General features: G+C 38.0%; 1 protein-coding gene across 1 annotated transcript in view; it reads right to left on the reverse strand.

The window, feature by feature from the left end:
• Positions 1-4,619: 4,619 nt before the first annotated feature.
• The window catches only part of STEAP1 (STEAP family member 1), a 10,916-nt gene continuing 580 nt past the window's right edge, over positions 4,620-14,955 (reverse strand). The window contains exons 2-5 of the mRNA XM_039713645.1: positions 11,852-11,956; positions 10,538-11,050; positions 8,954-9,118; positions 4,620-7,398 (exon numbers count right to left, since the gene is read on the reverse strand). Of these exons, the coding sequence (XP_039569579.1) occupies positions 7,141-7,398; positions 8,954-9,118; positions 10,538-11,050; positions 11,852-11,944 (1,029 nt within the window). The 5' untranslated portion in view covers positions 11,945-11,956 and the 3' untranslated portion in view covers positions 4,620-7,140. The remainder of the gene's footprint in view (positions 7,399-8,953; positions 9,119-10,537; positions 11,051-11,851; positions 11,957-14,955) is intronic.

The following is a 14,955-nucleotide window of genomic DNA, read 5'->3' on the forward strand; positions in this document are numbered from 1 at the left end:
CTACTTACCCTAGGTATTTCATTTTCTCTTCGTCGCCATTGGCATTCCCCACCACCAATTTTACCTCATGTTTTTAGCACCTTGGTGTCAGAAAGCTGTAAGATCTCAATTATATGGAAGAGTTTCCAGGGACGTTGTGCTGGTTTTGACACCAGTAGGGAGCTAAGCTCCAAATACACCCACTTCATTTTCTCTTCCTCACCACTGGCATTCCCCACCACCAATTTTCCCTTATGTTTTTTACACCTTGGTGTCAGAAAGGTGTAAGAACTCAACTATATGGAGAGTTGCCAGGGACGTTGTGCTGGTTTTGACACCAGTAGGGAGCTATGCTCCAAATACACCACTCCCTTTCTCCTGCCTCTTCTGGTAAGGGAGGGACAATATAGTACAGACTGTGGATTGAAATAGCAATTTACTAAAAGAGCAAAACAATTAAATAAAAAACACACAATAAAACCAGCAGTTGTTATTAATAGCAAAAGTACGCAAAAGAGAAGATGTTTTACCCACAAAAGGGTATTCACCACCAGGAACAAACCCCAAGATGGCAGAGGCTTCCCATAGCTCTGACTCCATGCTACCTGCCCCCCTGGCTCACAGCTGTCCTGGTCTTGGTCTGGAGAGTGCTGCCTGGCCCCCTGGCTCATTTGCACCTCACAGCTGTCCTGGTCTTGGTCTGGAGAAAACAGGAAGGGAAGTGTGGTGGGTGGCAGAGGGAGCAGGTCAGCAGGGTTAATGGTGACAGCTCCTCCACTGCGGCAAGCCAGGTGCACTCCCTGTTCTGGCTCCCCAGCTTTTCCTGCTGAAACCAGCTCCCAGCAATGGATGATGTTTGTGGTACAGAAAAAACAGCTGGGCAAGGCCACCAAGCCCCTTCTCTGAAATCATGGCAGAGGTGCTTAGGAATAACTGAGTAAGGATGTTAAACAGGGCTGAATAAAACTTTGTGCACAGATTGCATGGCTCAGCTGCTGTGTTGGGATATGGAGTGTTTCAGGCCAGGCTGATAATAAAAAACGGTAACAAATTTTATTGCTGTTCCCTTGATAAGGCTGCCTTGATGGAAAGTACCTGGCAGGATAGAGTCCATCCCAAACACTGGAGGAGGTGAACAAGTTATTGGTAACTGCATCCAAGACAGTGAAGACATGAAGTATTTCTGTGACTGTAGGGGACAAATCTTGCTCTGAATAACTAAAAGTCCTATTTATTTCACTGGCAATTTTGTCTCTTCAAGAACCAAATGGAGATGATTTAATATTTGAAATAGAATAGTGATATCAGCACAAGGCTAAAACTAAAGTTCGTAGGAATTTTCTGAATATAGAGTAATGCACCATCTAAATCTGGTTTCAGTTGGTTCCTTATTTTGCATAACAAATGTTTAAGAGTGCTTTAGTTTCATTGTCTTTTACATAAGAGTTTTCCTTTGTTTAGCACATGATGTATGCTTTACCAAGAAATAAAACAGCAATGTCTGCTATTATTTGAAAATAACTCAGTTTATATAAAGATCATTATGAAAAGTGGAGCAATATTTATGACTCTTTCCCCAAACTTCAGAAGCGGTATGTCACTGAACCACTGAAAACCTCACTTGTGTTCATCTGTATCAGTAGATTTTGAACAGATTTCCCCAGAAATGCCTCAAATGGTATTTCAGGGTTGGAGAAAAGTTTGCAGCTTAATAGGCTGTGCAGGTCAAACTCTACACAAACCCAGGCTCTCTGTATTTATTCATTCAATTCGCCAACTCCATGTGGATAACGAAAACTCCCATTCCCTCTGTTTCAAGGATTCACTTCAGAGTTTTCAGACTGTCCCACCAGTCATTCAGTTGTCCTCCATTTTACCCATCTCTCTTACTAAGGGTTTTGTGGATGCCAGTCTGGTCAGGGAGAGAGAAATGGTGGTTGTTTCCACAGGGTTTCTATTCCCTCCTAACTTGATGAAGTTCATGGATCTCATTCAGTATCCTCCACCTACTTATTTTTACCCTTACCCTTTAACTGGCCTCCTTTACTTTTTCATAAGAAAATCTGAGTGTTTTCAATGTCTCCTTTCCTCTTTTTCACAGATTGCCAATTGTCCTATTCCTTCTGATTCCATGTTGATGCCTCTTTGCACAGCTTCATACAGTCCCAGAATACACTTTGGTCTGTCATTATCAGTCAATAAATAAAGATGTGAAAAAATTATGTGAACAAATAAAGATGTACAAAGTCTATGGAAATTAGAAGGGGGAAATTATGATTTTAATGATGGGTGACATCTAACAATTGTTAGATTTTTAAACTAAAGTTGCAGAGATACTTGAGGAGGTTTGAAAGTAGCTTTTTTTTTTTTTTTTCCAGTTCCAGCTTCTTGTTTATTTTCTTTTTAAGGATTTCCTGTTAGGATATTTTTGAATGAATGAGATGCACTGTTCAGAAGTTATTCTGGTACATGCACAGGTACAAGCAAGAGAGAAGTGCCATTCAGTTTTATATATGAGTCACAGGAAAAAATAAAGCAGAAAAATAATCAGAGGTGGGTTATATGGCCATTCCTTTAAGTCTAGCAGTAAGATACTTCTCAGCATCCCAAGTAATGGAGATATTCAGGTGGAAAAATATTTTTCAGTAGAGTACATTCAACAATAAACTGTAAGCCTGTATATAATGACTGCACATGACTGCAAACTACAAATGTGACCATCCAGTTAAAAAATTCCCACATTTGCCTTGCTTCTTTTTTAGTAGTGAACCCCCAAAAAGGAAATTTAAGGACCAAATACTTCTATCAGTAGCAATGGTAGTATTTTACAAGTTCCACAATAACTACACATCTTCAACCAAGTCAAAGACATTGATCTCAGCAATGTACTTTCATGCTATGAAGATGAAATATACATAAAAAAGAAACAAAAAATACAAAGCAACTCAAATGTCTTTTGTATAATCTTTATTGGAAGTAGTTGTGGTCTTTTTTTATGTTTAAAGAGTTTAGTTAATGGATTGGTTTTATGTATTTTCAGGTGAAAATCTCTGAAAACTTATTATGCCTACTTAATAAATTGGCCTCACTTCATCCATTCAAGTGTTAAATTTAATCTACAGAAAAGTTCAAAGAATGATGCAAAAATTGAACTCTGAGGCAACTGAATTTAATGAGACTTGTTTTAATAAAAGAAATAATAAGAAGTAATTTTGCCATCAGCAACAGAATATGCTCATGGGATCAAGAAATCCTGCCACTACTGAAAAAACATCAGTGGCAATGATCAGCCATTGCCAGACACTTTCAGCAACAACAGATTACATTCTTCAAGGGTGGTTTCAGTGTTTTCAAAAATTGGTCTTTTTGTTTTGTTTTGTTTTTTTGAATTATTCCTTTAATGCCATTTAAAGAAAATCAGTTTAAAAGAAATTAGTTTGAATTTCAAAAATGGTTAGCATATAATTTTGTGTTGTTAAGAGACTGTACTAGAAACTCTGGATGTAGGAGAAAAGGGGAGATGTGAGATCATCATGTCTACAAATGAAACCACATAGCCCACAGTCACGTAGACGTAAGTCAGTTTTGTATGGGTTTTGGTGACAATTTCTAGAGCACATTTTTGCCCACTGATTCATGGAAAGCTAAGAATATGACGAAAAAGTGAAGCAAGGGAATATTCTTGCTACTGAAATATGATGAAATAATGTAAGTTTTAAATTTTAGGAGCTTGGAATAAAACTTGGAACGTTTTATTTAGGGCTGGTTTAAGTTAAGCTGCCTGTTCCATTCCTCTTTAAGTTTTTCCTACTGACATGTAGGATGCTGGCTGTCAGGTGAAGCAGACCCATGGGTGGATCTGGCTGAATAATTCTTCTCTCTGCATTACTTTTCAACTAGATCCTCTGATGAACACATCTTTAACAACTTGCAGCACTGAGAGAACAGAGAAGAGTGGCCAAAGGGAGGGACTGCTTACAGTAAATGCTGCTGTCAACAGGAATTTGCATTACACAATAGCCAACACAGCCCTGGCTCTAGCTTCCTGAACAATGATTGTTGCTATCAGTTATTGGGAAGTGTATTCTGGATATGACCTCTCCAAATGAATTTGGCATAAAATTCCTTAGGCCCCTTTAACAATTTATATCTCCAGAGTTTCAATTCTGTGTCTCTCAAATACATTGGAGACATGTAACAATAGAAAAAAGTACTTTGCAGGCCTTATAGACATATTTTAAATCCACTGTCACTAGAACAATGGATTCTTACAAAAAAGTATGCCCACACATGCCTTTCCTCAAAGCCCTTGCTATTCTTGAACTTTTCTTGGTCTTTGATCAGTATTTTTCAGGGATCTTGGGTCTCCCTCCAAAGCTTCCTCTTCCTTCTCAAAAATCCTTTAATGCTAGAATATACAGTTAAAGGTACTGTCAGGAAAAATGCAATTTCATTACACTATGAAAATGTCCATTTTGCTTTTCACATCTTTGTTTTCTTTCCTTTGGAGGCTCCATGCTCTTCACTAGCATGGAGGAAATGGTTCCCCTTGACTCTTTATATCAGCAGCTCTTCTAGAGTGTACTGTGCCTTTTTACCCTTTTACCCTGGATGTGTATGACATAATGGCAGATACAGCATACATTGAAGCATTTAATGATGCACATTTTTATAAAACTAATTAGTGTTATACAAATGCATACATGTAGTGTTATACAAATGCCTAAAATGCACACACACATTCAATTAATGTATTATAATAGTACATAGGCCTATTAATACACTGAATTTGAAACAGGTACATAAACATAAATTAAAAGGTACATATGAACTCAGATTCATCAGTATTGCACTAAATCATGTCTGCCATAAACTGAGAAGTTAAATACTGTCAATAGCATTTTCTTCTTAGCCCTATACAGATCTCCCTCACTGTTGTATCTGAATGCCTAAAAAGCAAATCTTAGAATAATTTACATTGAGTCCAACCATAAATCTAACACTGCCAAGCCTACCATGAGAACATGTCCCTAAGCACCATATCTATGTGTCTTTTAAATACCTTCAGGGATAGGGAGTCAACCATTTCTCTGAGCAGCCTGCAGACTGGCAACTGAGTTACTAAGAGACTCACTATGAAGTCTCAAGTTCTGGCTATCAGCATTCAGTGTTAGTTTCTAGAGAAATGGCTAGATGTGACACAGAAAACCTGGCTCCTACTTGAAACAATCAGTAGGGAAAAACATGCTTGAATGTTTGGATGTCATATGTGAGTTTTGGAATAGCTTTTGTAGACTGTATGTAAATTTCATGTCGTAGAAGACACTTCTGGGTTTGCCTGTGGGCAATGCTAGAGAGAAAAGTCTGAAGTGTGCTAATGTCCCCAGCTGAATGATGAGTGTAAAAGGTCAGTTTGGGTAGTATGTGATGATCTTGAAATTGGTTTGCCCCTGTAATTTATGTTATCAATTCAAACCGTATTAACTAGTTGAAGTGAATGAAGTTATACTGTCTTGGACCACCTTCTGTAACAAGTGCATAGAGTTTATTACTTATAAAATATTTATTTCATTCATGGAAATATAAATGCAAATGCAATGAGCACCATACTTTTCCCTTTCTGTATTGTAGGGTTTTGGCCTCTGACATGCATTACTGGTTTCAGACAGATTTCAATCTATATTATATAGGTCACCATGTCCCCAGTTACTTTCACAGTATTACATTATGTGCAAATTTAAAAAAGGCCAGCTTTTAAGTTGCAATAATTGAATGGTAACAACCAGAAAAATACTAAATGTAATATGCCTGTACCTATTTAATTTGTCTGTTATTTATGCTCCATGTACAAGTCCAGAAAGAGACAACAGATTCATTAGCACCATGTATTACATTTTTTTAGGCATATGTTGTTTTCCTGTTTTTTTTTAATACCAGAGCCAATACCAATTACAGTTCTCACTCAGAGGATTGCAGCAATAGGTGGCATCAACAGTCCATGTCCTAGTCAACTCTGCAGGCAGACTGGCAGAAATGTTCCTGATGCTGGGTGAAAATATTTACTACTGAATAACATATTTCAAAAGAAATACTAACAAATGAATTATTCATTTAAAACTTTCACAGACCTATGCAATGTAAGGAAAGTAGGATTTAATCAGCTTATTAAAGTTATTAGGAAAATTTCTGTAAAAGCAAATGCATTCGGAAACCATTTAACATGAAAATCTCACCAAACCATTGGCAAGATTCAAATGTCTATTTTTAATGTTTTTCTTCCAGTCACACAATTGTGCTGGTCCTAGAGTAAACAAAAAAACACATTTACCTGATGGAGTTATCCCACTGGAATAATTTGCGCAAATAAAGTTTAGCACGTGTCAAGGGCTGCAGGCTTAGGTCAAAAGCATGGAAAATTTCCAGCATCAGAAACAAAAGAATGTGTTCATGGAATAAAAAATGGGAAATCTTTTATCGTTTCAAGTAAACAGGGACACACCTAGTCCTGGATAAGATGGAAATCTGAGTCTAAAAACTCTTTTTTTAGAGTGTGCCCAAGCCTCAGGAGATATTTACCTTGCAAAGATCCCTGTAATTCTGCTTGCTCAGTTGTGTACGTTCAAGACCTGGCAGGAATACACAGTTTCTGTCTGGCTCATATGCCAAGGTCCCCACTCTACAGAGTGAAACACAGGTGCTAAGAGGTAATGGGATGATAAATACTCTAGTTTTTGTCCCATTATAATTCTGAAACTTAATGAAGGTACACACATGGCTGTGTGAAGCAGAAAGCATTCCTGGGCTCTGTGGTGTAATAATTTTTTTACTTTCTGTGGTCATCTGGAGAAATAATTTATGTTTGTTTTTGCATACAAAAGAACTGGGATTGAGACAATGAAACACTTGGATTTTAAAAGCAGTGAATCAGAAGAAAGAAATCATCAAATACCAAAGCACTGAATAGATTAAAGTGTAAAATAGATATTTTCATTTTCTGTCTTTGAAAACAACAACATTGCATCAAGTATCTCATACGCCTGAAGTAAAAAAAAAAAGTGAGAAAGAAACATCTATAGCAAATGTGAAAACAGAGCTTGTGAGTGAAAATTTCATGGCTTTGAGCATAGTTAGATACATAGACAGGAAACTTCCATATTTGATCTACAGTCTGGAAGTTATGCTGGTTTGATTGGCTTCTGTCTTAGCTTCCCAACCACTTCTGATTTTTCTTATCCTCTTCCTAAAACATGGGAGGAGCAGTACGCATTTACAAAGCAGAACTACAATAGGAAGAAAAACTGCAACCATAAATGAAGGTGGCATATACCAGATGAATTGGTTAGCATCAACCCACTTATTCCAAGCAAACACCAGTGCATGAACAGTGCATAGCAGCAGGGCTAAATATCCCATCTTGCTCTGAAAAGAGAAAGAAAATAGCAAGCTATTTATTTCCCCAACTTGTTAAAACAAGTACTCTGTTAAGCAAATACAGAAATCTGGATGGGCCTTGACCAACATGCTCAAGTCAAAGAAAAGCAACCATTGGCTTTAAACTAAAAGGTAACAACTATAAGTCAAGACTCCTTTATACCAGTGTAAAGAAAATGGAAGAGGCACAGTTTTCAAGTATTGCTATGATACTTAGCTAAAATACAGAAGAGATTGCAGGTTATTCCTGAAACATGATCAATCCCGAATATCTCAATTTACATTTGTATACTAAATTACTTTAATTCTGTGATAAATCAATATGAGTTCAAAACCAGATATATTAAGGGATTAATTGAATATTTGCAAAGAAAAAATTTAAGCTAAATTAAAATCACAAACTCAAGTAAGTCTAGTACTATGGCAAAAGCCCTACAAAACTACAGGAAACTCAAGTCTTTCACTTAAAGCGCTAAATTTGGCTTAGCTTGTTTACAAAATTCAGGAGTAAAGAAAATTTACTATTAAGTTCAAGTTTTTTGTCACTTAATAATCTTGCACTCATCAGTGAAGTCACTGTATTTTCAACTGCTGAATGCTACAGCTTCCAACTGCTGTTCTGCTACAGAACATGATTTTTAAGTAGTAAAGTTATTTGTTTATAAAGTAAGTCCAACACAGAAGTATTACTCATCTGGGTTTCTTCACCATAGTCTTTCAATAGTGAAAGCAGTCATGCTTTTGGAGACTCCTGACTTTTCCCTATTCTCTGTACACTTCTGTTACTTATAGGCTAATTATAGACTTAATAGTGTGCAGAATATCAAATCAGTAATCAGTGATTATACACTTCAGATCTGCTTTTTAAATATAAACCAAATTTTCAAATGCCAGGTCCTTAGTAGAATGTTCAGATTTTGGTGTTTGAGGGCCTGATCCAACACTGGCTTAAGTCTAGTGTGACCATACTGATGTCAGCAGAACCACCCTGATTATTACTGCATATGACCTAAGAGAATCGACAGCAACCCAGATGCCTGGGTTAAGGAAACAAGCACAGCTGTAGCAAACTCAAGACTGGCTGGATTTGATTATCCAGCATCTGTTCTAAGATGTCTCTTTCAGAATACACTGTGTCATATGGAAACAGCATTGACTGGTTCAATGCCACCTACTCCAAATTCAGCAGGACATGGGATGGTCCAGAGTGATAAGATACCAAGAAAATTACTTCAGCACCAGAGCTAAGAAAAGGTCTCAAAGGGACAACTGCTGCTGGTCACAAAGTCAGGAGAAGAAAAAAGTGGTATGGACTTGTCTCTTGTTTCCATTTTACACACTGAACACAATGGTCTGTTCTCCTGACGAAAGAGTAATGGAAAGAACATTTCTCACAAACTAGTTAACAAAGAGTACGGAACAAACTTTTCCATTGGTTTCACTGACTTTGTGTTTGATATTTCTAACTCCTAATAGCCTTAGCTGATAACACACAGTTCTACAAATGGGACTAACAACATGCAGTAATGATATTCATGCACACCTGAATGTAGTGGAACTCCCTCCAGGTCAAAGAGAGACTGACAGATGGAATTGATGTTATTGCCAACAGGGCCAACAAAGCAAGTCCCAGAATTCCTAGAGACACATAAATCTCCATTCTCCAAACATCATGTTCAATCCAGGCATTTTCTTTTTTTTGTTTGACCTGCCAAAAGAACACCATAAAAATTACATACTGGCACACTTGGCTGTTTGTGTTAAATATAGTTTTACTGTTTTCACCATAATATTAATGAAATAAGCAAAGAAAGACAGTATTTTGGTTTGTTTGAATGTCTTTGAATGTAACTGCTGTTTACTTCTGATGACAAAAGTCTTCACCAGTATCTCCAGGGCAAAGGTGAGCTTTTAGAGAGAACCATTTAGACTTCATCAGTGTCTCAGCCCAGGAGAGCCTGATTCTGAGGCCTCTTAACCTGCCTTCACAGCAAGGATAAATCTTGGTTTGGACAAGGAAAAAACCCACCTATGGATAAATACCATATCAGGGAGATTATAACAACAGGAAATATATTAACAGCTCTACTTCAGGGAGGTAATTCAGCAGGCCTTCTTAATAAAAATATCCTGCCATGGTAGTTGTTTAGCTCTGTTATTTTTAAAAAACAAAACTTGGTACATTTGTGATTTTAATAAACTGATGTCAAAGCTTCTCTTACAACTACTTAAAACAGCACTTTGATCCTGCTACTGATCACCATGGCATAATATGCCCCAAATATGATAATTTCTGCCTCTTGAAGACTGGAATCTCAAGGAAATTTCTAGTAATCCATTCAAGTCAGTAAGGCTGATTTCAGAGTTTTCAACAGGTCTTTTGACTGTTTACAAAAACCTTAAGAATCAGACATCATCATATTGTGCTTTTAATAATTTTTAATTATATAAATGATATATATAAATAATAAAGACTTTAGGGGTAATAAAAACATATATTTGCAGTGTATACCTTATATTGGAATATTCTGAATGCTGCATTACTTATGGCACCCAAGGAAATGGGTGAGCATTAGGAATTCTCTGGTTACAGAGGACATTGGAGAGCTTTGCAAGCCAATTATTGACCATGAATCAGAAGCATCACTGAAATCCTGTCTTTAAACAAGGTAGTGTGTATCAGTCCAAATGTGAGCCAAATATGAGCCAGTTTGTGGAAATACAGATTACTGTGATTTAGCTCAGCCCTCCTTTACTGCTGCAAAGGTGTCTAAAAATGTTGTGTTCAGTGCTCAGTTTTTTCTGGTCCAGAGAAGAAATCTACACTAAACTAATAGTGTGCCAAAGACTTACATGTTCCTGTAAGATACAATTTTGTGCATTTTACAGATGGAAAAAAATCTCAAATTAAGAAAAATACTTATATATACAATATACATTGGCACAGCTGTGATGACTCTTGACTCTATTACATGCTTTGGTAACTAGGTCCTGCTCTACCCCTGATCAGTGCTCTCTGTGAATGTACTTGAAAATCAAACAAAGGCAATGAAAATGTCTTTCCCCCATCCAGATTTGCAAGGATTCTCTGAATACAGAAGAGTAGGTGATCGTGTGCCCACCGTACCTGCTGGAATGCCCAGTTCAGCAGCTTGTATCTGTATGATCTTCTCATTGGATAGCACAGGCTATAGCAGGTGTGCAGTGTAGCGAAGAAGAAACTGAGAAGTCCAAATTGCTTCCTTGATACCATCCATCTATCCAGCCACTGGGGAAACCTTTTATACTTGGTGCCAAAGTGCAGCTGGAAACTAGCAGCTAATATTCCAGGTAAATACACTAGTGCTAAAAGGGTAATTGAAGTCACTGGTAAAACTTTGTTTATGACAAGGATTGGAATTTTATAGAAAACGTTTTCCTTTTTGCTTATAAAAGGATATATGACATCTCTCATGGAAGTGTAAATAAATGTTAATAATGAGATCACAGATGCTATCTTCACTGGCAAGTGCCACTTAGGGAACAGATCCTGCTTGCAGAGCTGTTCTGAAGAGTGTTCAAACTCACCAAAATGGTGTGCTTGATGTAAATCAAAAAGTGCAGCTGCTTCTGATGGATTGGCAACCTGCATATCCACATTCTGGAAGGGACAGAATGGAAATACAAAGTGAGTTCAAGAGAAGATTAGAAACTTCTGTAATGACAGTATTTGCCATCATGACTTTTACAACTTACTGCAGTGGAACCCTATACAAAACATATACACTGTTAGAGACAAGGTAAGTTGGAAACATAATATTTCAAACAGCATAGTCAGCACTAAAGTAAAGCACTTGTAGTGTAGATTTCCCATTTTTCATTATCTGCAGTGATTTTAAAATAGATTCTCATTCCAGGAAGATAACTATACTGCAAGGAAGGAAGGATTACATTATGTGAAGCATCATTTCAGCTTCTTATTATATAAGTTATAGATTTCAAATGTCAAATTTCAGCCATGGACTTAATGATGTAGCCCAAACACCATGCACAAGAAAGGATTAAAGGATTTTTTTTCTGGACCTTTTTTTTGTGTGATGTGGAAAACTTCCTTAGTACAATGTTGCTATCATGAAGACTCCCCCAAAGATAAATTTTATATTCCTGCATAAAAATCCCGAATTATTTCTATGGAGTTTTGCTCATCTGGTAAGATAGAATTAGCAGCTAACCTCATGTAGTTTTTAGTTGCCTCAAGCTTTGTTTATTTTTTATCATGGACTGTGATTAAATTGAATGAGATGTTCTCTATCTTTTTATCTCTTCATGTCAATACTGTGACGACATTTCAGAAATATTTGTGATAGGCCAGTGTGATTGCAACTCTGTCTCTGGACAAAAATGAATCAAGGATTGCAATATTCTATGTGACATATAAGCTGCTTTTTTACAGAAACATTACCAAGTAGTTAAGATTTCCTGTATTTCTTCTTGGCATGATGTTCTGACCTGCATTCTGATCAATGGCATGATTACCACCTTCCCTCTTCTCCATTGTGGAAACTCCCTGCAAAACAAATACAGGATGTAAAACAGGTTTTGAAATGCCATACTGGAACTTTGAGGCCTATTTTCCCTCAAATTGTTTTCTTCCTTGTCCTCCCCACATTTGCTGGAAAAGGCACAGTCAACTAGGGAAAGGAAAATCTGTTCTCTGAAAATGGAAAAAGCTCAGCTTATTTTCTGGGTAAAGCAGAGAATAAGAGAGCATAAATCAACAGAACAAAATTTCTAACAAAAAATAATATTTAAGCCTAATATCCCTGTTACCAACAGAATTAATGCATTAATTCAAGTTTTTAAATGACAACAAATTAGTTTGAAACAGTTTGCATAAACTAACCATGTAAAATGTTGTGAAGATGGATTTTAAAGTTCATGAGACTTTCTGATGCATAAAGCCCATGGAGATATGGTTCCTAGTATATTTTAGGCTTTAGGATTGGTCTACCTGACAGTCACTCTGGGGTTTTAGAGGTGTATTCTCCCTTCAAGATTGTCAAGAAACTGTAGCTTTGCTCACGCTGTTCCCAGGTATTTTGGCAATACTCATCACCTCAAGTAGCAGCAGAAGTGGTTCTAAGCTATTATAAAGACAAAAAATCAGATGGCAGAAAAAGAAGAAAAAAGGAAGAGAACTGATAAACTGAAAGAGATGTTTCTGAAAATCCCACGATAGCAGGAAAGACAGTATTTTGAAGAGCATAAAATAACTACAGGGCCTGCCAGGACCTTGCAACAAGGACTTGCCAGATGTGTGTCACACTGTTGCACTGCAGGAGGAGAGGCCCTGGCACCCTGCTACTGGAAGCTCGGAGTGCCATACCACAGGGCGACCTTCTGTGACAACCTTTAAGAATATTACTAGGTGGCTCTTCCATGTATTTCCTACTGAACAGCTGAATTACTAGATATTAAACTGTTTTTCTAACTACTTATTCTTTTATATCCATAAATCTTTTGGGAGGTTATATAGAGAAATCAGACTTTGACAATTTTCCTTCTTTTACTGTGTCTGATTCCTTCAGTGGATGAGTCTTACAGTATTTTACTGTCTGCTATGAGGGTTTGCTCTCTGCCAGGCCACCAGACACCTGAAGCTGAAGTATTCTTTTTGGAAGTGTTCTTTTTCTTAGTATGTCTCTTTGGATTTTTCCCTCCTGGTGGTCAGCTCTCCCTTTGAGCATAACCTTTCAGACAAGTGTTGCAGAGGAGGGTCAATAAGAGTTCTGTCTGGAGGTCAGGCTGTTAAACCATTTCTACACCAGCTAATGGTGTAGGAAAAAAGTTATCCTTTGTAACACATCCTGCACACAAGAAAGCATGGACTCATGAAGGCACACTTCTGTTTTTCCCCCTATTCCTAAGGCTAGTCCTGGTGATTTTATCAAAAGTCTTGGGGTATTGTGCATCTTCACAAAGCTTCAGATTTTAGAATTTCTACTTCTACACGTTTCAATATATATAATTTCTAGCTGTTATGATTCAAAGAATAGTTTACAAATAGAACTTAGTAGGGTGAAGTTAATAACAAATACAATGAACTCCATGCCTATTTTTAAGGAACTCATAATATGAAGAGCAGTCACCGTTTTTGAGGCCTACCTTCTGGCTATCACACTGTCTTAGAGGTCCAAAAGCATAATTTAGTTTGGGAAGCTCTGTATGGAAAAGCCTGATTCACCTAGTTCTCATGCTCCTATCACTCTTCATTCAGAAGATTTAGAAGCAAAGAGTCCATGGTTAGTTTCCAGTTAAATGTTTATATTCACAAGGCTGTAATAAATGATGCTGTGATGTGAACAAAAGCAACCCATGAGCTAGAATGCTAGCTCCTAATCCTAAAAGGTGATTTATTTGCTCTTTTGGGATACAATGTTTAATACAATGTTAAATACAGTATTAAAGGTTTATGCAGCAGAAAACAAGACCAAAAGAAAAAAGAAAGTGTGTGCAAATGGATGCATGTGTTCATCCAGGTAAGTATGGGTTTCAGCCATATGACTGCATGCAAGGGAACTCAAGTGTCATAGCATCATATTCCACTTGGCTTCTGATACCAGTTAGCACAAAATTACTTCCCAGTAATAGCTTTTGAAAACTCTGAAAGAAGAGCACCTACAATTCACTACTCAGTGCCTTTTACAAATTGCCAGAAAGAAGTCATCTAGATGACATGTCTTTTTGAAATACATGACATTTGAGGAAAAATTAGGAGTCCTGCACGAGACAGAGTTAGATGACTAACTCAGAACTGCTATGAAAGGAAACAGTTATATTGACGTCCATCCTCAGTGCACATCCCTTCTGCTCTGGGACACAGCTGTCAACGAAGGTGCAGGGCGTGCTGCTGCAGAAAGCCAAGTTTCCAGCGCTGTGAGTACAGTACTGAATTTAAAAATACCGAGACAGCACGCTCACTGTAACCATCAGGGATCCACACTGTACAGACATTATCCCAGGAAAACATCATTGCAAGGTACTGAATTTATAAATACCGAGACAGCACGCTCACTGTAACGCTGAACCATCAGGGATCCACACTGTGCAGACATTATCCCAGGAAAACATCATTGCAAGTCACTGGGAGGTTTTCCTGAGTAAAGGGTTTCAGGGCTGGCTCCACGAAAAAAGGAAAAAATACGTAAAATAAACAGGCTTTGATAACAACAAGTTGGTGATGGAAGAGGTGCGGGATAGTGCCTGCACCTCTCCCTCGGCACTATCGGAAAATTACAGCACGAAACTGCTGGGCATAAGCGTCTCGCTTTCCAAGCGCCCGCCGCACCGTGCAGGACGCTGCAGGCACTCGGCACGCGAGCTCACAACTTTCCCCGCTCTTCAAAAATTCTGCTGAGCTCGGTGGAAAACTGAATGAAAGCCCAGAGGGTGGGAGCCGGAGAGCGTCGCTCGGCGCTCCTCCTCGGCCAGAAGGAGCCCGGGGCACGCCGCCGCAGGGAGCCCGAGCCCGCCGCGGGTGCCCGGCCCGGCCCGGCCCGGCCCGGC

This window comes from Passer montanus, unplaced genomic scaffold (genome assembly GCF_014805655.1).
Source record: "Passer montanus isolate IOZ18808 unplaced genomic scaffold, ASM1480565v1 scaffold10, whole genome shotgun sequence".
Taxonomy (NCBI): Eukaryota; Metazoa; Chordata; class Aves; order Passeriformes; family Passeridae; genus Passer; species Passer montanus.